Genomic DNA, 23,483 nt, shown 5'->3' with positions numbered 1-23,483 from the left:
CTCTCAAGTCCTTTCTGGAGCTAATATAGTCCGAAAAGGAAGGAAATGGAAACACCCCCCCCCCCCCCATTATCTAGAGGTGAGATAGTTACTCTTCTTTCTTTTTTTTTTCTTCTTCGTCCTCGTCTTCGTCTTCTAATTCTTCTAATTCTAATTCTTCACTTTAGGAGGTACAACTGACATGCCGAAAACAGTAGTTTTAAAGGTATAGAACTTGATGAGTTTGGTAAGCACATACCTTGGAACCCACCATGATCACTACCGTAAATGTGCCTGTCATGTTCAGAGGGCGCTCTTTTTTTGTTGTTGTTTTTTTTGTTTTTATGGTAAGAATGTTAGAATGTTTACCTTTATTTTTTTTCTTCCTTTTCAACAGTCTTGCCTCTGCTGGCATTGAATTTATGATCATCCTGCCTCAGATACTTCCAAGTACTGAGATTATAGGTGTATATCAACCATATCAGCTACCATCTTTTTTTTTTTTTTTTTAAACCAAGTCTCCTACTCTCAATTCCCCATTTATTGCAGAGGTGTCAGTCAGCTCCTAATTATTGTCCTTCAGCCCCTCTGCTAAAGAACATTAATTCTCAAGTAGCCCCAGAAGATGTCTCCCAAAGGAACGTACAAGACCCTGCACTTCTCTTGACGGTGTGGTGTCTTCCCTTAGTGCTAGCAGACAGCACGAACTGAAGCTCTCTACTTCAAGGTTGGGAACTCAGGGCCAGGTTAAAATGGGCTAGTACTTGGACAGATGTTTTCAGTGTTGAGGGTAGAGCCTAGGGACTTGTGTGCTAGGTGAATGCTCTACAGCTGACTGATCCTCACCAAAATTAGGTCAGTGCTTTTAGTTTTGGTTTTTGAAAGGTCTCACTATTTAAGGCAGGGGCTTGCCGTGTAGCCTGGCTAGCCTGGCTAGCCTGAAACTCACTATGTAGACCAAGCTAGCTTGAACTTCGATCAATCTTCAATCTTCCTGCATATGTACCACCATTCTGGCCTGATTTTTTTGTATTTTAAAAAGCTCTATAAAGGCAGAAAAAAATTAGCTTTGAGCTGTGCATTTGTCCCAGTACTCAGGAGATAGAGGGTCTAGCAGTTTTGGAGCCAGTCTGCTCTACATATTGAGTGCCAAGCCCTATCTCTGGGTTGAGGGCAGGGAGATTTTTGCCTATTACCTGAAATCTCAGTTAATATAATAAATCATGTGGGAGTGTTTGTTTTTATTCCCAGAATTAACCAGCTTTACCAAAGACCAGAAGGTAAACTCTGGCTTGGCATGAATCCTCCCAGGCGTATCTGACCACAGGCAGGTAGATATTAAAGTCCTTGATGTTTAATACCCTCACTAAAGAGAATGAAATCTGAAGTAACCCAGAAGTTCTCGCTGTGCTCCCTGGCCTACCTCCCAACCTTTCAGCTGTGCCATGTCCTCTTCCCTCAGTGTTAGCGATGTTCCATCAGTGGAAACCTCCTAGCCACAGAAACGGGAGTTGGCGTTCTCTGGGAACACCTCTCCTTTCAGACTGTTTTTTTTTTCCTGGTTGTTGTTTGTTTGTTTGTTTAAGACCAGGTCTTGCTACATAGCTCAAGCTGTTATGGGTCTTTTTGTTTGTATGTTTCTTTTTTTTTTTTTCTTTTTCTTTTTTGAGACAGGGTTTCTCTGTGTAGCTCTGGCTATCTGAGAACTAACTATGTAGACCAGGCTTGAACTGACCTTGAACTCACAGAGACCTGCCTCTGCCTCCTGAGTGCTGGCATTAAAGGCATGTACCACCACACCTGGCTTCCCCCCTCCACTTTGACAGGATCTCATGTAGTTGAAGCTGCCTTGGATTCTATATGTAGTCAAGCATGATCTTGAACTCCTGATTGTTGCTCCTCTTTCCCATGCTGCCAGTGAATCTAGTATGTGGTGCTGGGGACTGAACTTGGCTTTGTGCTTGGTAGACATGCACTCTGCCTGGTAAGTCTGAGACCCTGCCCCTAATATATGAACTTTTATTGCATTTTGTTTTCTTTGTGTACGTGCATAGATGCACATGTGCCAAGAGGCTAGCTTGTAGGAGGCAGCTCTTTCCACCATGTGAGCACCACAGATTGACCCAGGTCTTCAGACCTGGCAGCACCAATGTGTGCAGTTTTAAATGTGTTAAAAACCGACAGTGTAGCTAAGTGTGATGGCTCCTCGCTGTCACTCAAGTAGCTGGAGGGCAGAACCAGGATCACTGAGTTTGCTGCCAACCTAGGCTGCATAGTTCCTCCAGCCAGCCTGACTAGACTGCTGCCATCCCTCTCGCGGCCTCTGAGGGCACCAGGTACGCACGTGGTGCACATGCATGCGTGCGTGTAGAGTGCCCATCCTATTAAAAATAGATGTGTGGAGGTGTATGCCTTTGATCTGGGACTCGGGGGGGTGGGGGTAGAAAGATCAGACGTTCAAGACGGTCTTCTGCTACGTGAAACCCAAACCCACTCTCATTTTAAGAAGAGATTGGGAAGCATGTTTGGCATATTGAAAGTGTAATTTAATCAGATGATAGATTTACTAGTAATTCCTTTAATGTTTAAACAGTTTTCCTCGGTTTTATTTTTTTAGTGACCCTTGTAAGCTGGGGTTTGGTTCAGTAGTAAAATGTTTATGTACCATGAGAAAGGCCTGGATTTCACTTTCCTGCACCACAAATAGCAACAGAATGATAATGGTGATAATAACATCTTAAATGGTCTCCCTACATACTTTGTAATACTTAAAATTTCTTTCGTATTAGTCAATTTTCTTTTTAAATTTTTTGTTATTTTTAAACTTTGTTTTATGTGTAGAGGTATTTTGCTTGCGTGTATGTTGGTATGCTACTTGTATTCTTGGTGCTTTTGGAGATCAGAAGAGGGCTTCAGATCTCCTGGAATTAGAGTTACAAATTGTAAGCTGGAGTGTGGGTGCTGGGAATTGAACCCAGAGCCTCTGTAAGAGCAGCTCTTACCTGCTGAGCCAGTGTTTGGGGCCTGTTTTGCACAGGAGCATTTTATATAAGGTATGCAAGCATATTCACGCCTGGGTCTCCTACCCTCAACTGCATACTTTATATATCTTATTTATTTATTTACGTTTAGACAGGCTTGGCAGGTAGCTCAGGCTGGCACTGAACTCAGGCCTGCTGCCTCTGCCTCCCACGCACTGGTATTACATTTACCACCATTTCTGGCTACTTTTCATGTGTTTTAAATTGGCATCTACATGTGAATTCTGAAAGCATTTGGGGTTTTTTTCTTTCTTATCTCACTTCACTGGACAGCTTCTCCTGACTGCTGACCAAGCACTTGATTCTGTGCATGATAAAAGTAAAATTCAGCTGCATTTTAACCCCTGCCTCCTGTTTCTGTGGCTGTCACCACATCTGCTCAGTTGCCAGTGCCACAAACTAGGGGTCGTTCTTCATTCTGCTGTGTCTAATTGGCCAGTTGTTTCCCCTCTCTGCTTCTTCTTTATTGCTGTTCTATTTCAGGCTGTTGTCATTTCCTGCCTGACTGTCATAGTGACCTTTAAAAAGAAGAGCTTTTCTAATAAGAGAAAGTTAATATATTCCCTTAATGTGAAACAGAAAAAAATCTAGATTGAACCTGTCTTTGTAATTCTGAGATAAAAATCACTGCTAACATTGTAGTCTCATTTCATGTATATTTTATGCATAATTGAGATAATTTCTACATGTGCATCCTTTTTCCTTTTCTGTTTTTCTCCTTATTTGCATATATATGTATAAGTATACATATATATGTACACATACATGTATGTGCATGTACCCCTGTTTGAAAGGTCTTTTTTTTTTACGTTTTTGGTAGTACTGGATGCTTAATTCAGGACTTCGTTCCTTGTAGATAAGTGCTCTACCATTGAGCTACAGCCTCAGGCAGACAATTCTAAACAACGGTTTTATTTTATTTATATATTTAATTTTGAGACAGGATCTCACTGTGTAACCTTGGCTGGTCTGGAACTTGTTATATAGACCAGGATGGCCTTGAACCCATGGAGATCTGCCTGCCTGTAACAAAAGATTTAAGAATAAACATGTGCTAAGCATGGTGGTGCAAGACTGTAATGCCAGCAGGAGGATTGCAGTAAGTTCAAGTTCAACAAAACAGTAAGCAAACAAACATGCCGTAATCCCAACACTGGGGAGGCAAGAAGAGCGCTGTGACTGTGTCCGCATGGGCTACCTGCTCCAGGCTACCTGCTGTGACTGTGTCCGCATGGGCTACCTGCTCCAGGCTACCTGCTGTGACTGTGTCAGCATGGGCTACCTGCTCCAGGCTACCTGCTGTGACTGTGTCCGCATGGGCTACCTGCTCCAGGCTAGCTGCTGTGACTGTGTCAGCATGGGCTACCTGCTCCAGGCTAGCCTGTTGTACAGTGTGAGATCTCGGCTGAAAAACAGGACGTAGGCAACAAAACCAACCAAACGTTTTAAAAAAGAAACCCCACACCTGCAGAGACCGATACTCCAACCAAGGACCATGCGCGGAGAGGACCTAGACCCCCTCCCTGCTCAGAGGAAGCCCATAGATGGCTCAGTCTCCAAGTGGGCTTCCTAGTAAGGGGAGCAGGAGCTGTCTCTGACATGAACTCAGTGGCTGCCTCTTTGATCACCTCCCCTTGGGGGTGGTGCAGCCTTGCCAGGCCACAGAAGATAATGCAGCCAGTCCTGATGGGACCTGATAGGCTAGGTCAGATAGAAGGGGAGGAGGACCTCCCCTATCAGGGGACTAGGGAAAGGGCATAGGGGGAGAAGAGGAGGGGTGGGTGGGACTAGGAGGAGATGAGGGAGGAGGCTACAGCTGGGATACAAAGTGAATGAATTGTAATAGAAAAATTATTAATTAAAAAAAACCCCACAAATAACAAACATGTCTTCCTCATAGTCTCCCAATTTTGCTTTACGATGTAATTTTTGGAGAATCCCAAAATTACCTGATGCCTGTCTTTCATTCCCAGGTACTCTGATGTGAATGGGTTTGTGTGTGGCCTGGGCCTGAAGATTTTACTTCAGTTGCTTAGGTTTTTCCAGTGTGCAGGAGAGTTTGGGAACCACTACTCTTCCTGTTCAAACAGCAGTGTCTGTGGCTGGACATTATTTGTCTTGAGTGGGTTTTTTTTTTTTTTTTTTTACTTGTTGATTTATTTTGACTTTTGGTTGTTCGAGACAGGGTTTCTCTATGTAACCTTGGCTGTCCTGGACTCACTTTGTAGACCAGGCTGTCCTCAAATGCACAGAGATCCGCCAGCCTCTGCCTCACAGAGAGCCGGGATTACAGGCATGTGCCGCCACGCCTGGCTCTGTCTTGAGTTTTATTTCCTACTGATATTTTTACTTTTTACTAATGTTCTTGTAATTGAAAACTGGAGGGTTTGGGGATTTAGCCAGTAGGAGAGCACTTGCCTAGCAAGTGCAAGGCCCTGGGTTTTGTTGTCAGGTCTGGGGGGAAAAGAAAAAAAAAAAAAGAAAAAGAAAACTGGAGTTTGAGTTCCTGAAGATGCAACTCTAGGACCTTTTCAGAAATTGGTATGAGGCAGAGCAAGTAAGAGGGAAAGAGGTGCTCTTATGAGTTTCTCTCACTTCTTCCTATTTTCTGAAATTTTTAGACAGAAATCTGTATAGTCTTCCTATTTCTCTCTTAAAACAAAGAAATGCTTGACAACACCAGTGTTATCTCTTAGTGTTTTGTGACTTGATGAGCTGTTTTCCTCCATAATCAGTTGAACTCATAGGTCATCATGGTCTCTATCTTTATAAATGGCAGAAGATGATCCAGTTCTCATTTGAATATTTGAATATGTTTAGTATTTTCAGATGAAGCCACAGTAAGGGCATTGTTTTTTAAAGTTCATTCTTCATTTTATTTGTCATTTGAAATTTTAAAAGGTTAAGGAATTAGTAACACTGCCCTTTTCAAGACTTAAGCATCCTTGAATTGTAATGCTTAAAATGGAACTAGTTAGTTAAGAGCAATAGCTAAAAATGTTCCTTTACTAGTTGAGGGAAACCAAGCTGGGCGTGAAGGTGCACACATGTAATCTCAGGACTTGGGAGGCTAAGGCAAGAAAATTGCCACAGGTTTGAGGGCAGCCTGATCTATACCGTGAGAGTGTAACTACGTTCCCCAAGTGAGTGAATGATGACTGAATGAAAGAGCATGGATTAGGGCAACCTGTTCTGAGGACAGTGTCATCTATGGTACTGTGGTTGTGCTGAGACAGTACATCAGAGGTCCACTGGCAGCTGTTTGTTGAATGTCTAGTTTTGAATAAATGTAACCTGCCCTTCTGCATCTTTGTTCCCTTCTAGTGGCAGCATGGAGCCTGCGTTTCACAGAGGGGATCTCCTTTTCCTCACAAACCGTGTTGAAGATCCCATACGAGTCGGGGAAATCGTTGTTTTCAGGATAGAAGGAAGAGAGATTCCTATAGTGCATCGAGTCCTGAAGATCCATGAAAAGTACATGCCAGCCTTCCGTCTGTGTTACAGTCTGAAGTGTTTAATTTTGATATACAGAATGTGTTGAAGAGGATGGGGGCTGGAGAGATGGCTCAGCAGGAAAGAGCACTTGCTGCTCTTGCAGAGCGCCCAGGTTTGGTTCTCCAGCACCCACCTACAGGATGGCTCGCAACCATCTGTAACTTCAGTTTCAGGTGATCTGATGCCTTCTGCCGACCTCTGGAGGCACCAGGCCTGTTTTTGGTGCACATACATGCAGGCAAAACACTTATGAACATAAAACTTTTTTTTTTAATTAATAAAGAGGGCTGGAGATGTAGCTCAGTTACTGGAATGAAGCCCTGGATTAGCTCAACACTGAAATACGAAACCCAGGCGTTGGGGTGCATGCTTGTAATGTCAGGACTTGGGAGGCAGAGGCAGACAAGTTAGGGTCATTGTTTGCTTACATAGCAAGTTGAAGGCTAGCCTGGGCTAAATAAATGAGGTTCTTCTCTAATAATAAAACATTGTAAAGAACAAGAAACCCTTGACCTTCACGGTGTATAACTCCTAAAAATCATGTTATAAAGGTTAATTCTAAAAATAATTCCCTGATATAATGGAATAAGTAATCCTGATGAATAGAGAAACCCTAAAATGACAACAAAAGCAATAAGGCAATATAACAATAATAAATTTGTCAACTTCTTTTGGAATACTGGAATTAACCAGGCCAGACCCAAATTTATCAACTTTTCAAAGGTCAGTAAAGAGGCTGGCTGGGTGGCTCAGCAGGTCAAGGTGCTTGCTGTCAGGCCTGATGACCTGAGTTCAGTCCCCAGAACTCACAGTAGGACAAAACCAAAGTTCAGAAGTTGTCCTGTAACCTCTACAGTGCCTGCTCTATGGCAATATACAGACACAACATAATGATGAATGAATTTAAAGTGTAAAAATTTTTAAGAGCCTGGAGAGATGGTTTATCACCAAGCCTCATGGCCTGAATTCAGTCCCCAGGACCCACATGGTAGGAGACCGGACTGGAGGGATGTTTTGGAACCCCACATGCACACGTGTGCACAACCCTGAGTGAATACTATGGTCTTCCTGCTCTTGCCTCACGAGTGTAGGGTTTATGAATATGTGCCAGTGCGTGAAACCCAGGGTAAAGGTCTCCAATCTACATTGTCTGGCTCTGTCTTCTTCCTACCTCCCTCCCTCCCTCCCTCCCTCCCTTCCTTCCTTCCTTTCTCTTTCTCTATTTCTTTTTCTTTCCCTCCCTCCCTCCCTCTCTCCCTCCTTCCAACAGTTTCTCTGTGTAACCCTGTCTGTCCTATACTCACTCTGTAAACCAAGCTGGCCTCAAACTCACAGAGAACCACCTGTCTCTGCCTCCCTGCGTGCTGTGATTACAGGTATACACCACCATGCATGGTCTAAATTGTTGTTCTGAGTAGAATCTTTCATTTTAGAAGCAAAAAAAAAAAAGCGTTCCGTTCACCTCAGAGTGAGAACTAGGGAACAAAAACTTCTACTTCCCTGGGTCTCATTTTCTTGAGATAATGTAAAGATTTCAGAAACATAAATCATGAACTTTTAAGTGGGTAGTCTCTGCCCAGCTCTGCACTCCTGTCCTTTCTAGTCTGTAGTATTTGTAGTTAAGAAAACTTTCATGAGAAGGGAGAAAAAACTGAACTAGGGACCCGAAAAGCTCTCTTGCATGGAGAAAGTCCTCAATTAATACTGACTGGCTCAGCATCTTGTAGTTTTTCTCCATTTAATAGGTACTCATCTGGGGTGATGCTCACCTTAATCCCAGCACCAGAAAGGTGAGGTCAAGAGGACAGCACATTGCAGGCCATCCAGGGTAGCAGAGTGAGGGAAGGTCGCCTGTACCCCAATACTCACGGTCAGAATTTTTGGTGACCTCTCTTGTGCCTTCTGGATGTTGGGATTCCATGCGGGCATCCCCACAGCTGGCTGGAGCAGATCTTAGTAGGTGTATTGAGGGGTGGTCACCAGGGAAGAACATATGTTCTGCCTTCAAGTAGATGAGGAAGGAGTGTGCTGTGCAGGAAAAGGTACTCTCTCCTGATTACAGCCCACAGGGGAAAGCAGGTCTTTGGGGATAGCCCAGTCCACAGCATTCCTTTCCTTCATGTCCATCTCTTCTGTTGGATTTTACTTTCCACACTGAGTGGCTGGTATCTTTTCCTGGTTGAACCTACTCTTCCCCTCTGATGTTCTTGATGCTCTCTTACAGTCAGTCAGTGGCTGCTGGCACCTGTCCTCTTTAACCCTCCAGAATATCTCAGACATTCTTTCACTTATTGACTTGTCAGCTACAGTGCTCTGTATATATTTGCATTTTTCTTTTAAATTGGAACCTCATTTTGAAGGTGGCATTTGCACTTAACTGCCTTTGGTGTTTGCAACACCTCCCAATTTTCACCTGCAGTTCTAGCATCTTGGGAGTGAGTTTCCTGAGTGGATATTAGTCACTAGAAACCTGAAGCTAATTTTTTTATAGGTTGTGGTTGCTAAAGACACTTGGATTAATTTAGTTTGGTCTTTATTAACTGTAAATTTTGCTTTGTTTTCAATTAAATTTTAAAATTACCAGAAGTTGGGCTTGAGAGGTGACTCGGTGATTAAAAGAGTTGTTGCACTTGCAGAGGACCTGCTTCCATTCCTGTTATTCACATGTACCTTCATGTCCAGGGGATCCAGTGCCCTCTTCTGCCCTCTGTAGGCAACCAGGCGCACGCATGTTGCACATACATATAAGCAAGCAAAACATTAATACATAGACAAATAAGTCTAAAAAGCAATTTGTAAATTGCTATTCTTTAGTAGCATTAAATTCCTTGACTTTTTTTTTTTTTTTTTCTTTCCTGAGACGGCCTGTAGCCCAAGCTGTCTTCCAGCTCTCTGTGAGCAGAACAGGCATCAGGATTGTGTGCTGTGCTGCCATGCGCAGCTGGTGCGGGCTGCGACTGAAGTGAAGGCCTAGTGTAGGCTAGCCAAGCACTCTCGACACTCTGCTGGCAGCCCCAGAGCAGCCAGTTTTTTATTGCGCACAAGATTTTGTAGCTTTGCTTTCTTTGTTTTGTTTTTGAGTTGGGTTCTCTACGCAGCCCTGGCTGTCCTTGAACTTGCAGTGTTGATGGGGCTGACTTTGAACTCACAGAAATCCAACCAGCCTCCTCTTTGTTGGCATTAAAAGCATGTGCCACCACACCTTGCCCAAGATAGCGTTCTTACGAAGGCTACCACACCTGAAGAACTGGAGCTTTGCTTTCTGTTAAAACTTGCTTTTCTAATAACTTCGTACTTGTTAGAGAGAAAAGCAGACACTGTGCAGTTAAAGCATGCCGTAGGTGGCCGCTGTTTATCCCTTGCTCTGTTATTTTAACCCTTAGATTCTGGATTTAGAGGTTTTCAGGCACGCGCAGTGGAATCTAATGAACCCCATGTGTCCGCATCTACCAGACAGCATGGGGCCATATCTGTGCGACTACACATTCTTTTCTTCCTCCTGTTGTATTATTTTGGCCTAGATCCTCAATATCATAGTATATAACGAGTATTTTGATAAATTTCTATAAAACAGCCATTTATAAACTCAAACTATAATTAGTGTGGGGAATAAATTATGCTATAATAGTGAGTATAATTAAATATAATAGAAATAATAACTAAATATATGATAAATTAAAATGAACAATTTCTTAAGATTATTAAGTTTCTAGTTGTTGTTCAACTTACCAATTTCATTGTGACTTTAAGTGTTTGAACTTAGGTCAGGTAAGGTCCTTGGCTGCGGTTGGTTGATGTAACTGTAGTAGACACTTGGAACATTATTTAATTTCCTTTGTTTTGTTGAATTGCTGTTCTTCATTTGGGAGGCACTACTATACCAATGCATACGGAGGTCAGAGAATGACTTGGGGAAGTTGGTTCTTTCCTCATACAGTGTGGTTTCTGGAGACCAAATTCGGGTTGTCAGACTTGGTGACAAGTGCCTTTACCTGCTGAGCCATCACACCAGCTGCACTTTATAGACTCTTAGCTCTAGAGGTTCCTTTTCCAACACTCTTTGTTCCATGCAGAAATTTTCATGTTGCTTAAAGGAACTGAGCTATTCAGTGGTCTTTACTTTGACAGTTAGTTCCTGAGGGATAATTTAAGGTGTCCTTTGAATTTTATGTTAGTAGGAAATTGGTTGTGAATATTAAATATAAAATGAGGTTTGTTATATATGCTAGTTTTTCTTCAAGTAAATTTTCATGATCATCGAGTATCATTTCATTCATTTCTTCTACAACAGTGTTCATAATGCTTATATAGTATTTTGGCTCCTCAATGTTAAACTTCTCACTTATATCTAATCTTTCTCTATGCTAAACAGTCCGACTATAAACATTCTTTTAGCCAGTTAAAAGAATTGCAGGCTGGAGAGATGGCTCAGAGGTTAAGAACACTGGCTGTGTGTCCTAAGGTCCTGAGTTCAATTTCCAGCAACCAAATGGTGCCTCATAACCATCTCTAGTAAGCTGTGGTGTGCCAGCACACATGCAGACAGAATGCTGTATAAATAATAAATAAATAAATCTTTAAAAAATAACACAAGAATTGCTATTAGACATGATGATTGATTACGCAGTGCTTGTTAGTAAGAGCTAATTCTGGGCATTAAATGTCGTGAGTGTGTTTGGTGACTTGTGTTTTCCTTTCTTTTTTAAGGCAAGATGGACATATCAAGTTTTTAACCAAAGGAGATAACAATGCTGTTGATGACCGAGGCCTCTATAAACAAGGACAACATTGGCTAGAGAAGAAAGACGTTGTAGGGCGAGCGAGGGGGTAAGCATCCAGGGGAACACCTTGAGCTTTTCACATTACTTTAAACAGGGTCTCACCGACTGACAGTGCAGAGCTGAGCGCACAGTTGGTCCTGGTTCCGCCAAGTTATCTTTTTGTCCTTTAAAAGATCTACATCTTACAAAGCAGCCACGTCTTAAGGCATGCTATTTCTGAGGGGCGGAGTGGGCACCTAGAGGGTAGAAAACTAGTGAAGAGAGAGAGTGCGTATCACAACTAAACAAAAAATGTGTTAGCCAGGGGTGGTGGCACACACTGTAATTCCAGCTCCTGGGAGGTAAAGCCAAGAGGATCAAGAATTCAGGGCCAGACTCACTACAAAGCTGTGAGTTTACCACTAGTCTGTGCTACCTGAGACCTCGTCTCTAAAAACAAGAATCACTTCTTCAGTTTACCCAAGGAGTATTGATAATCAGGATCTAGAGTAGTATTATTACTGCTCATTAGAATTTTATTAAGACAATTGTTCATCTAAATTAATTTTATTGTGTTAATGTGTCATTGTTTTATTTCTAGTCTTGAAGTTGATGAGGTCAAATGAAAGTTTTAAATTATATTAAGCCTGTTTATTTCAGATATCAGGAGAACAGATCAGTGGAGGACAGGAATTGTAAGTTACTGGTGTAAGGAAGTATGGAATTACTACTTGATGTATTAATAGTATTAACGACGACTCACCTTTATTAGGGCTTGCTGTATTCCAGACACTCATTGTATGTGCCTTCTAAGTATTGCTTCATTTTAACCTCCAAACAACCCTAAGATTCCCATTCTGCAGATGAGGAAACTCAGACAAGCCATGTTACGTATCTGAGATCATGCTGATGGTGGCACTAAGTGGCAGGAAACTCCAGCGCCCACCCTCTGGGCCACCACAGCAGGATCTCTGGCATGGTGTCCCTCAAATGGGTGGGTGCCGGTTCTTTCTTCGGGTGCTTCATAGCATTCTTACTGTTGTCAGAACCCCTGGTCCTCTGCACTAAACAAGTCAGCTATGCATAGGCCATCCTACCCTGACACTGTGCTGTGCAGAAGGAAGTGACTGTTGAATGAAAGGCTCTTCAGTTGCAGCGTGAAAGATGTAAAGGAATCCATGTCAGAACAAGTATTGTTGTGTTGTGTTTTGTCTGCATGTGTGTGCGTGCGTGCTGATCTAACTTACAGGGGGATTTGTATGTCCTGTTTTGGAGCTAAACATAGTCCACACTAGGTCATTGGTGACTCTGAGAAATAAATATATTTCCAGATTTCCTCATTTCCGAAGATGCTCCTGTCATGGTTTTTTCAGACTCATTAATCTCTTTAGGCTTTGTTTTTCTTTTAGTTGTAAATCTGCAGATACATTTAGAATGATAAGGAAATAGCAGTTGTCAGAAAGTGGGGTTGCTTTTTTTTTTTTTTCCTCCTCTGCCAATATTTACTATTAACCTGTTGATGTGCAGGGATAGAGATGTAAATGGTTTGGTTTGGTTTTTCAAAACAGGGTTTCTCTGTCTTTTAAAATTCCAAACTATATAAAAATTAAATTAAAGTTTCACCTTTGACGATATAAGTCCTTTAGTGGCGTTTAATTTAAAAATGTAATAATCTTAATTAAGTAACGTTTCTTTGAAATATAAAACATCTGGGACATGCGCAGCTGGCAGACAGAAGTTTCACTGTAACTCAGTTTTCATCGATTATCCCCCCACTGAGTTTGACATATAATGTAATGAATCATGTGGAAATTGTATTTATAAAACAGAATCAGCCTGTGCCTCACTCTTTCAGGCAGCTTGTGACTCTGGTACAACTACCTGTAGAAAGTAAAAAAAAAAAAAAAAAAAAAAGAGTTTTGTTGTTTTTCCTGGATTACTGTACACATACACTATGGTTCTGAGCCAAACTGTTTTAAAAATGTTGCTGAAACAGTTCACATATATAAGACTCTCTAAGGAGAATAACTTACAGACGCTAGTATATCTGTAAGTTTGCGGAGGCATCACCACTATCTAATTCCAGCACAGTTCTGGCCGCCCTCAGTAATCCTCCACACTCACTAGCGGTCACATCTCCTCCCCTTCCTCCTGCAGCTGCTGACCACGCTAACCTATTGTCTCGGGATTGGCCTGTCTACAGTATTTCATGGAAACAAAATCATACAGTTGTGGTCATCTCTGTTTGGCTTCCTTCATCTGTCTTAATTTTCAAGATTAATTCCTCTTGTAGCATGCAATAACGTTTTTAAAAATGTAAATAATACTGTACCAACTAAATATTTAATAGAGATGACTTTGGAAAATCAGAAAGTTAAAAAAAAATGCAAGAGGATCTGTTAGTCACTGAGATGAGAGCAGTGGGAGAAAAAGATGAGAAAGTAGTTGATACAAAATATTATAGTGAAGAAAAGTATGAAACTAAGGAAGGAAAAACTAGAATAATGATGTTTGAAGCATCTAAGCAAAGCTGTCCCACTAGAAGAGGAACTATGTTCTTAAAAGGAAGTGAAGTGTACCAGGCAAGTGTCTGCTCTTAAAGTTTGCTACAGGCCTTGATAATAGAACGGAAATGCTGATTACCCTGACCTGTTTACTGTACACTGTATGCATATGTGAAAAGAGCCCATAAAAAGTGATATCCCATAAAATGCACGCAGATTAAATGTAAATAAAGAGGAAAGCTTATGTTTAGATGCAAGTGGCACATGTGTGTACCCCAACTGCGTGGAGGTGGGCCAGGGCCTCTCTCTCGAGGAAGCTCTTTGCAGCAGCATAGTGAGAATATATATATAAGTTTTTATTTTTTGTTTCTCCGAAACAGGGTTTCTCTGTGTGGCCTAGGCTGTCCTGGACTTGCTTTGTAGACCAGGCTGGCCTCAAACTCACAGGGATCCGCCTGCCTCTGCCTCCCAGAGTGCTGGGATTACAGGCGTGTGCCATTGCACCCAGCTGAGACCATATTTTGAAAATTAAAAATAGGGCCTGGATAGTGGGTAAGAGCCCTTGTTGAGTTCCCAGCACCCCATGGAAGCTCACCGACTCCTTTGTCGAGTAGCAGGCCTGCATGAGGTGTGCAGACGGGCATGCAGGCAAAACATGCATACACAGAAAATAATAAATCTTAAAATAGTTCCAAACGTTTGGTGTGAGTTCGTTCTTAACTGAAATCAAGAACTACAATTTATATATTCTTTATGAATATACCTCTTAAAATGCACTTTTTACCAGGTAGGCTTGGTGGTTGCATGCCTGTCCTAACTGGATGAAAAGTTCATGACTAGCTTGAGCTACATGAAATCTTATCTCTAAACTCCAAGCAGGTCATTCCAGAAATGAAACACTATCCTGGGATCACTATATAGTGTAGTATTTTATTAAGTTGGCTTCTGAGCCCAGACTTTTTTTTTTTTTTTTTTTTTTTTGACAGTTTCATTGTGTAACTTGACTGTTCTGGACTCACTTTGTAGACCATGCTGGCCTCAAACTCCCAGAGATTACTTCCCTCTGCCTTCCTGCTGTGATTAAAGGCACCCATCAGGCCTGTGGTTTTTTTTTTTTTTTTTTTTTTTAATACTTTCTTTTGTATGAGTGTGTATGGTTATGTCAAGATTCTAGTGTAGAGGCTCGAGGACAACCCAGAGGAATGGGTTCTTTCTTCCCACCATGTATGTGCCAGGGCTCAAACTCAGATTGTCAGTCTTGGTGGCAAGACCCTTTACCCAGTGAATCATCTTGTCAGCCCCAAATTTCTGTTTTATATTTTTGTTTTTTTGTTTCTTCGAGACAGGGTGTCACTGTGGAGATCTGGCTGGCTTCATATGGATCAGACTGGCCTCAAACTCATAGGGATCCACTTGCCCCTGTCTCCCAAGGGCTGGGAATATGTTAATCTCATCACTACCACAGTTTTTGAGCCGAATTTGAAACAAGTTTATTAAATACTAGCCAGGACAATTTGGGCAGGCCCATCCCTGGGATTCCCAGAGCATGACACCAAATTACAAAAGTCAGGTGCTTATAAAGGTCAAGCCAACGAGGCTGTGTGCTTCTCACTTGGTCCAGTTAGAAGCAAGCATGCATCTTCCCGTGCTTGCTGTTCCTCCCAGCTGTGTGCAATCAGGCACACCCTGTGTAGTCGGGGCAGCTTTCACAGACTCGAAAACATGTGGCTTGCTGTCTTAAATGAACAACCCCCAGCCTTCTAGAAAATTACCTGTTGTTGGAGGAGGGAGGCTCACAGGTGAGAGGCATTTTTGGTTTCTAGATGTCTTCAGCACATCAGTTTAAACTTAAAACATAACTTTAGCCATCACATTTAAAGCTGTGCACCGCTACTCCCAGCTTGCCTCAAAATTCTTAAATCTAGATCCACTCTTAATTTGCGTAGCCTATTTTCTTTACTGTTTGGTGTTTAAGCTGATATGTTCATTCTCTCTCTCTCTTTTTTAACTTTTATTAATTATACTTTATTCACTTTGTATCCCCCCATAAACCCCTCCCTCCTCCCCTCCTAATCCCACCTTCCCTCCCCCTTCTTCACGCATGTCCCTCCCCAAGTCCACTGATAGGGGAGGTCCCCCTCTCCTTCCTTCTGATCTTAGTCTATCAGATCTCATCAGGAGTTGCTGCATTGTCTTCCTTTGTGTCCTGGTAAGGCTGCTCCCCCCTCAGGGGGAGGTGATCAAAGAGCAGACCAATCAGTTTATGTCAGAGGCAGTCCCTCTTCCCATTACTATGGAACCCACTTGGACACTGAACTGCCTCTCTCTTTTTTTTTTTTTTTTTTTAACTTTATGTGCATTGGTGTTTAGCTTGCATGTGTGTCTGTGTAAGGGTGTCAGCTCGGAAATACAGACAGTTGTGAGCTGCCATGTGGGTGCTGGGAATTGAACTCAGGACCTCTGGAAGAGCAGCCAGTGCTCTCAACTGCTGAGCCATCTCTCCAGCCCCCTTCTCTTATTTTTTAAAATATGTTTTTAATGTGTATGTGAATGAAAAAAGAAATAGAAAGGAAGGGATAAAAGGGAGAACGTCGCTAGAGTGGTCATGACACTGAACCATGTGGGGAGAGGGGGAAGAGAAGAGAGGGGAGAGACAGGACCAGGTACAACAGCCAGGAAGCCAGAGGTACGGAAGGGAGGGGTAGATAGAGGGTAGGAGATGCCAGTCAGTACCTACCCTGTAAAAGGTAGGGCTGAAGGATGCCAGGAGGACCTGGAGGCCAGGTTCGCTTGCCACTGTCCTGGGTTTGAAACTTAACAGTGTGACTGTTTGGCCTGCATTTATGTCTACACCTCGTGTGTCTGCTGCCAGAGGAGGCCAGAAGAGGGACCAGAGTTACACACCGTTGTTAGGCGACCGTGGGAGTGCTGGGAGTCACACCCAGTCCTCTAGATGAGCCTGTGCTCGTAACCCCTGAGCCATCTCTCTAGCCTTTACTTTTCTTTAAATCCCAATTGTAATGCTAGTTATTTAGCAGACCTTAAGTGAGTAGCTCACTTTGTACCCCGGCTGCGCGTGTATGTTGGAATATATTAAGAGGCATTCCATAAAAGTGAACAAGTCTACAAAAGTGGACAAGTGCACATGTAAATAAAAGGTAAAGCCCTGTGCAGGCACAGTCAGTCCAGCCTCAGCCTCCCTCAGAGCTGAGGTGATGGCATGGCGGTGCCCCAGCAGCCTTAACAGCACTCTTGGCAATCAACTCCAGCCCATACGCTACCCTCTAGGTGATGACATGGCATGAGCTGGTGCTGGAGGTAGTTGTGCGGGCCTTTTGTTTACTTATGTAAAATCTTACTCTGCTGATTAGCAGCTCTGCTTTAACATGCACGTGTGCCTGAGCAGTAGGGAGAAAAGTGCTGCAGGCCCGAATACCCTGCTTCCCAGAGCTTAGCAGCATTTTGTAGTTGTCTCCTTTCAGCTCTTGGAGAGCCCACATGTTCACATGGGTGTGCTGTGGCGGAACTGCTTGCCCCACATACCTGTTTCGTGCACCTGATGTCAGACCTTACCATCCTGAACTTGAGTGTGCAAGTTCATTATCTGGGGTGCGGCTTTCAGGGATTTGTTTACTCAGAAAATCTGGGGCAGTAGAAAATTGTAGGTGGTAATTTTATGTGTGTTTGAGTCAAGGTTTCACGGAGCCCGCGCTGGCCTCAAGCGCTGCTATAGCTGAGAATGACCGATCATCCGGCCTCCGCCAAATGTTAGCATGGCAGGTGAACCCCACACCTGATTTGTTGCTGTTGGAGATCAAACCCAGGGCTTCATGCCTTTATGCCCGGCCAACGCTGCCCCTGAGCTACAGCTGCAGGCCCAGGTGATTCTGTTTAAGAACATCAGCGTTTAGAAACATTAACATACAGCCAGGCACTGGTGTCACCTGTCATCCCAGCACTCCGGGAGGCAGAGGCCAGCAGATTGTTGTGAATTCAAGACCACCTAGTCCACCAAGTTAGTCGAGGACAGCCAAGGCTGCACAGAGAAACCGTGCTTCAGAAAAAAAAGAAAAAGAAGAAAATTAACATATGTAAAGGGAATGTGGCAGAAGGGAGGGAGAAAGACCAGTTTTTAAAAAGAGAATGGGAGAAGGGAAGTAAGGAGTTCTTAAGGACAATGTCTGTTGAAGTTTGCCTATGGCTTTGATGGTGGAGATGTTAAGTGGGAGGTGATTTCTGCTTCTCTGGCCTTTGGCATGGCCGAAAGGGCCTGTTCACAAAGTGAAAGTGGACTGAGATAAAGGGTTTGAAGTCCACTTGGGCCAAACCTCTTCTCTCTGTGACAGACTCTGCTGCCACAGCATGGCCAGTCTACTCTGAAGCTGGGCAGTGGAGGGGGAAATAAAGAAAGTTAAACATTTACGTTTGCTCCCCACCTTTTCTCTTACATCAGTGATAATTTTCTTGTTCTGACCTCAGTTATTATATTTTTATTATTTTGTTGTTATTGTGAGTTGTCTTATTTTGTTTTTGAGATAGGGTGTCATTATGTAGCTCTAGTTGAGCTGGAACTTGATCTGTAGACCAGGCTGGCCTCCAACTCATAGAGATCAGCCTGCCTCTGCCTCCCAGGGTCTGGGAGTAAATGTACAAGCCACTAGGCCAGGCCCTGCCCTGAAGTCTTACAGTGTTAAGGTGTCTTGCGGAGAGAGAAGATTTAAAACCTGGAGAAAATGAAAAGAAAAGCTTCTTCAAACATTCCATCAGGCAGTATTGGGCCAGTAGAGTCAGTGCCTGGCCTGGGTGAAGCCCTGAGGTTGAGCTCCAGCACAGAGCTCCAGCATGGTAAAACTGTGTGTGTGTGTGTGTGTGTGTGTGTGTGTGTGTGTGTGTGTGTGTACCTGTACACAGCTGTACATGTTTCCTGGAAGGTTGGACTTACAAAGCCTTGAGGGTGTGCGAGATGAAGATTACTCTCTCCTAGAGTCTGAAGGGGAGGCGGAAACCGTGCGATTAGCAGTGCAACAAATTAGTTAAAGTTGTGAAAAGACCTCAAAGGCAAGTGTGTTAAGTGCTTTCAGATCTTCCACCCAGTGGGTTTGTCCAATTTGAGGAGATGAAGAAAAAGAAAGCCAGTGTGAACACAGGACTGAGGAGATGGTTCAGAGGTTAAGGGCACCAATTGCTCATTCAGGGGACTTGGGTTAAATCTCAGCCCCCACATGCAGCTCACAGCCATCTATCTCTAGCTCCATTTCCAGGGGATCCAGTGCCCTCTTCTGATGTCTGTGGGCACCAGGCATGTATACATACACACGCAGGCAAAACACTCAAGCACATAAATAAAATAAATAGATCTAAATATTTTTTAAAAATCAAATGCTAGAGCTGGACAGATGGCTCAGTAGTTAAGAACACTGACTGCTCTTCCAGTGGACCTAGGTTCGATTCCCAGTACCCACAGGCAGCTAATTACTGTCTGTAACTCCAAAATTTGACACCCTCACATGGACATACAGACAAAACACCAACTCGCATAAAATAAAAGCAGATATTAAAAACATCAAATAATGAAAAAGTGTACAGGATGATGGCGGGTAAGACTTGTTTGCTTGATGTGGTGATAAAAATAGTTCTAGAAAAATTTCAGAGCTAGGCATGGTGGCACATGTCCTCACTCCAACATTTTAGGAGACTAAGGCAGGTGGGCATAAGCTCAAGGCCACCGTGGGCTACATTTCAAGATCCTGTGTGAAAAGTAAAATCGGGATTAAGAGGGCCAAGAGCAGACCACGGGCAAGTGGGTGGGCGGGGAAGCCCTGAGCTCTGTAACAGAGCCCTGCTGTTCCCTGGCCACTCGCCTTATCTCTACCAAGACTGGCAGTTCCCGAAAGGCTGTGAGGCCACACCCAGCCCCTAGCGTCAGAGATACCAACTGGAGGCCCTAAGCTCTCCAGTCTGGTACTGCTTCTGCCACACACAAACCATGCACCTTGGGTGCGTGATTCCGTTTCCTCATCTCTGAAATGGTGAAAATCCTAACTTCCTTGTAACAGGCTGTTGAAAGGAAGAAATGCAATGTATGAAGTGGACTTTGTGAACTGAAAAGTAGTTCTCTGTGGAAGGTACTGGTAATTAATATTCAGTAAAGGTTAACAGTTTTGTTTAGGGTGTTGTTCTGTGATGATAAGTTGTGTGCTTGTTCGTTCTAGATTTGTTCCGTATATTGGAATTGTGACAATCCTCATGAATGACTATCCTAAATTTAAGGTAAGAGCTCCTACTGTATGTTTGATTAAAAAGAAGCAGCCTTGGGTTGAGGGGATAGCTCAGAGATAGTGCATGCGTGAGGCCCTGGATTCCGTCCCCCTCCCATGGTGATCTCGTGTTTAATTCGGGAAACTGTTAAATGGATCACAGTTGATGCATGAAGGACTAATTAGTTTAGTTACTGACCCTGGTCACAGCCGAGTTAGGAATGATGGAGACGTGAGTGCTGTTGGAAGCGTCCCTGACATGAGCTCCTGTTTGGTTTTCTAGTACGCAGTACTGTTTCTGCTGGGCTTGTTTGTGCTGGTCCATCGTGAGTAAGGAGTCGGCTCGCTGTCCTGGGAAGATGCTATGCCTGTTGTTACTGGATGTTTGGAGTAGATCCTGCTCTGTGATTGGCAGATATTCGGAGGACACACGTGTTGGCACTTCTTGGAAGCACTGGTTTGCATTAGTTTCTGTTTCCACACCTGAGGAAGTGTGGGCGGGTGATGTGCACCGTGCAGTGCACCCAAGGGGACTTTCAATCACAGGATTTCATATGTTGTCATTGTCACTCTTTCACAGTTTTGTACATCAGTGAATTTTTTATATTAAAAGGTTGAGCCAAAGCCCCCAGTGTTTGTATTTTGAAGCCAAGCTTCACTTTTAAAGTGCCTACAGAGTTCTGTAAATGAAAACACAGCTCTGCATGAGTTCAAACCTGTCATTCCTCCTACAGTGGGAATGGCACAGATTGAGGTGGTCAGAAGTCTTACCTTTTCAAAATTTTAAATAAAAGACTTTGCACATTGAACCCTTTCCCTGAATTGTGTTTGTTGGGAAAGCTCCTGACATGTGCCTCTCTTGGCTGGTTCTTAGTACCCATTATGGGTTTAAAAAGGCTTTGATGTGGCTGGGCATGGCGACACATGCCTGTTATCCCAGCACCTAGATATCTCAGCACAAGAAGCAGGAGGATCAGGAGTTCTAGGCCATCCTCAACTATGTTGTGAGTTCAAAGCCAGCCAGTGCTAAATGAGATCTCAAGAACTAGAAAGGAGAAAAGCCTTCAGCTATGACGGTGGTCAACCAAATACTAACAAATGGGTTTTTTTGTTTAGGTTTGGTTTTTGTTTCTATAAAGCCAAAGTAGCCATTGACGTTCATAGGAAATTTCTTAGTCACGTAGTTAATCTCTTAAAATTCTTCACTAGGTTTGACTCAGATGTGTATAATCCGGGATGGTGTGACTGAGAGGTCCAGAAAAATCTCACCTGGTCGTAAGAACTCCTAACCCTTTGTCCACTGGAGGCTTCTCAGCACGTATCCACACGGCATTAACATTTGGATGAGGCAGGTGCAGGAGCCCAGCATTCTACTCTTTAACTCTCTCTCATCTGCCTAAGCCCATTCTTCTAAGTGGCCGGCTTTGCCTTTTCTCCAACGCAGTTTAAGGAGACAGAGTTTGAAATAGTGACTAAAAGCCCTGATTGTGTTTTCTTTAAATTTTGAAGCTGCCAGGGAAACAGAATGTAGGGTAAACCAATATGCAGTAACAGGGAATACTCCTCTTTTCTGCCTGTTCTGTTTAATGTGAGGTCTCAGGGTTAGCACGTGCTCCGATCCTGTTTATTCAGCTGAGGCCACAGCTTGTGCTGTATTGCTAATAGGGTGAAATATACAAGCTTCCAGAGCCTTCCCTATAAAGAATGCTGCCATATGAAACCCATTAACTAAGCCTTATCCTTCAAACTTTGCATATGGCACTTAAGGGTATCAACTCTTATCAGAAGGCCTTTTCAGCCTGTGAGACAAGTTTTCTCATGATCCTGGAGAGTGCTCAAGCTGCCTCTCCAGTGCATGGCAGAATATTATTACTCTGTTTCTTCCTCACCGGTCATCTGTGGGAGGTAGGGTTAATACTCTTTCTGTGCCCTGCCTCTTTTTTCCTCCTTTGCTAGATACTCCTGTTCCAAACACAGACTAAATTTCTCTTAAAGTAGCCAGAGCATTTGAAACACTTGGCTTGCTATATGAGCCAAAAGTAAAAAGATTATTTTGGGGAGAAGTATTATGTTCCCAGTGTTTATATTGTTAAAGCTAAAATGTAAGACCTAAAACTAAGAGATGTGGGGAGCTAGAGAGATGATGGCTCAGCAGTCAGAGAAAGCACTGGCTGCTCTTTCAAAGGACCTGGTTGTGTTGACCTGCTTCCGTTCTCAGCTGCCACCTGGCTGTTCACAGCCACCTGTATCTCCAGTTCTAGAGGAATCCCTCTCTGGCCTCCATGGGGACTAAAGACATATGGTATTCCTGCATACATTCAGGCAAAACACTCACACATTAAAAAAAATAAAGGTGGGCTGGAGAGATGGCTCAGAGGTTAAGAGCACTGGCTCCTTTTCCGAAGGTCCTGAGTTCAGTCCCCAGCAACCACATGGTGGCTCATAACCATCTATAATGAAATCTGGTGCTCTCTGCTGGCATGTAAGTGTACATGCAGACAGAACATTGTATGTTTAATAAATAAATTTTTAAGAAATAAATAAATAAATAAAGGCTGGCTAGGCATGGTGGCGTGTGCCTTTCATCCCAGCACTTGGGAGGCAGGTGGATCTCTTGTGATTTGAGGCTATCCTGGTCTGCAATGTGAGTCCAGGACAGCCAGGGCTCTGTTACACAGAGAAACCCTGTCTTAAAAACCACTAGAGAGGTAGGTAGATAGATAGATTGAAAAACTACTAGATAGATAAATAGGTAGGTAGATTAGATAGATAGAAAGAGAGTGGCTGGAGAGATGGTTCATTGGTTAACAGCACACACTGCTCTTTCAGAAGATGTGAGTTCAGTTCCCAACACCCCCATGAGGCAGTAACAGGGGACCCAGTGCCGCCCTCTCGCTTCTGTAAGCGTGCGCACACACACATATTTTTTCAAAATATAATAGATCCTTAAAACTAAAAAAAAAAAAAAAAAAATTTAAACATTTTGAGCTCTTTTAAAATATAAGAAATTAAAGCAAATCTTGAATGGGGGGTTTGCTGGAGACAGCCTGCTCATTGGAGCAATGGGTGCTTGATGCTGTTGCAGAGGAGCTGGGTTTTCAGCACCCACAGGGCAGCTCACAACTGCCCGTAACTCCAGCTCCAGGGGATGCCACACCTTCTGGTCTCCTTGGCCCCTGCACTCATGTGCACATACAGAATTAAAAATAAAATAAATCCTAAAATGTAAGAAACGAGCCGGGCATGCCAGTACACACCTGTAGCCCAAACCACACAGAAGGCCGAGACAGGGGGGACCATTTGAGCCCATGGATTTGAGACCACCTGAGCATCGTAGTGAGACCCAACTCACCAAAACAAAAGTACAGGGAAAATGTAAGAAATGCCAGGGAAAACAGTGATTGAATGGACATCCCAGTTCTTTGGGATTTGGCAAGATGAAGGAGA

The 23,483-nt window shown here is 43.3% G+C and overlaps 1 protein-coding gene across 2 annotated transcripts in view; it reads left to right on the top strand.

Moving 5' to 3' along the window:
• Sec11a (SEC11 homolog A, signal peptidase complex subunit) overlaps positions 1-20,845 on the top strand; it is a 34,623-nt gene extending 13,778 nt beyond the window's left edge. The window contains exons 3-6 of one of the 2 annotated variants that reach the window (XM_055623135.1): positions 6,345-6,494; positions 11,223-11,342; positions 19,992-20,049; positions 20,320-20,845. In XM_055623135.1, the coding sequence (XP_055479110.1) occupies positions 6,345-6,494; positions 11,223-11,342; positions 19,992-20,049; positions 20,320-20,370 (379 nt within the window). In that variant the 3' untranslated portion in view covers positions 20,371-20,845. The remainder of the gene's footprint in view (positions 1-6,344; positions 6,495-11,222; positions 11,343-19,991; positions 20,050-20,319) is intronic. The other variant, XM_055623136.1, reaches the window with a different exon arrangement.
• The last annotated feature ends 2,638 nt before the right edge of the window (positions 20,846-23,483 follow it).

Source organism: Psammomys obesus, unplaced genomic scaffold (assembly GCF_907164565.1).
Source record: "Psammomys obesus unplaced genomic scaffold, mPsaObe1.curated_primary_1811, whole genome shotgun sequence".
Lineage (NCBI taxonomy): Eukaryota > Metazoa > Chordata > Mammalia > Rodentia > Muridae > Psammomys > Psammomys obesus.
Note: the sequence above shows the minus strand (reverse complement) of the source record. Positions and strands in the feature narration are given on the sequence as shown.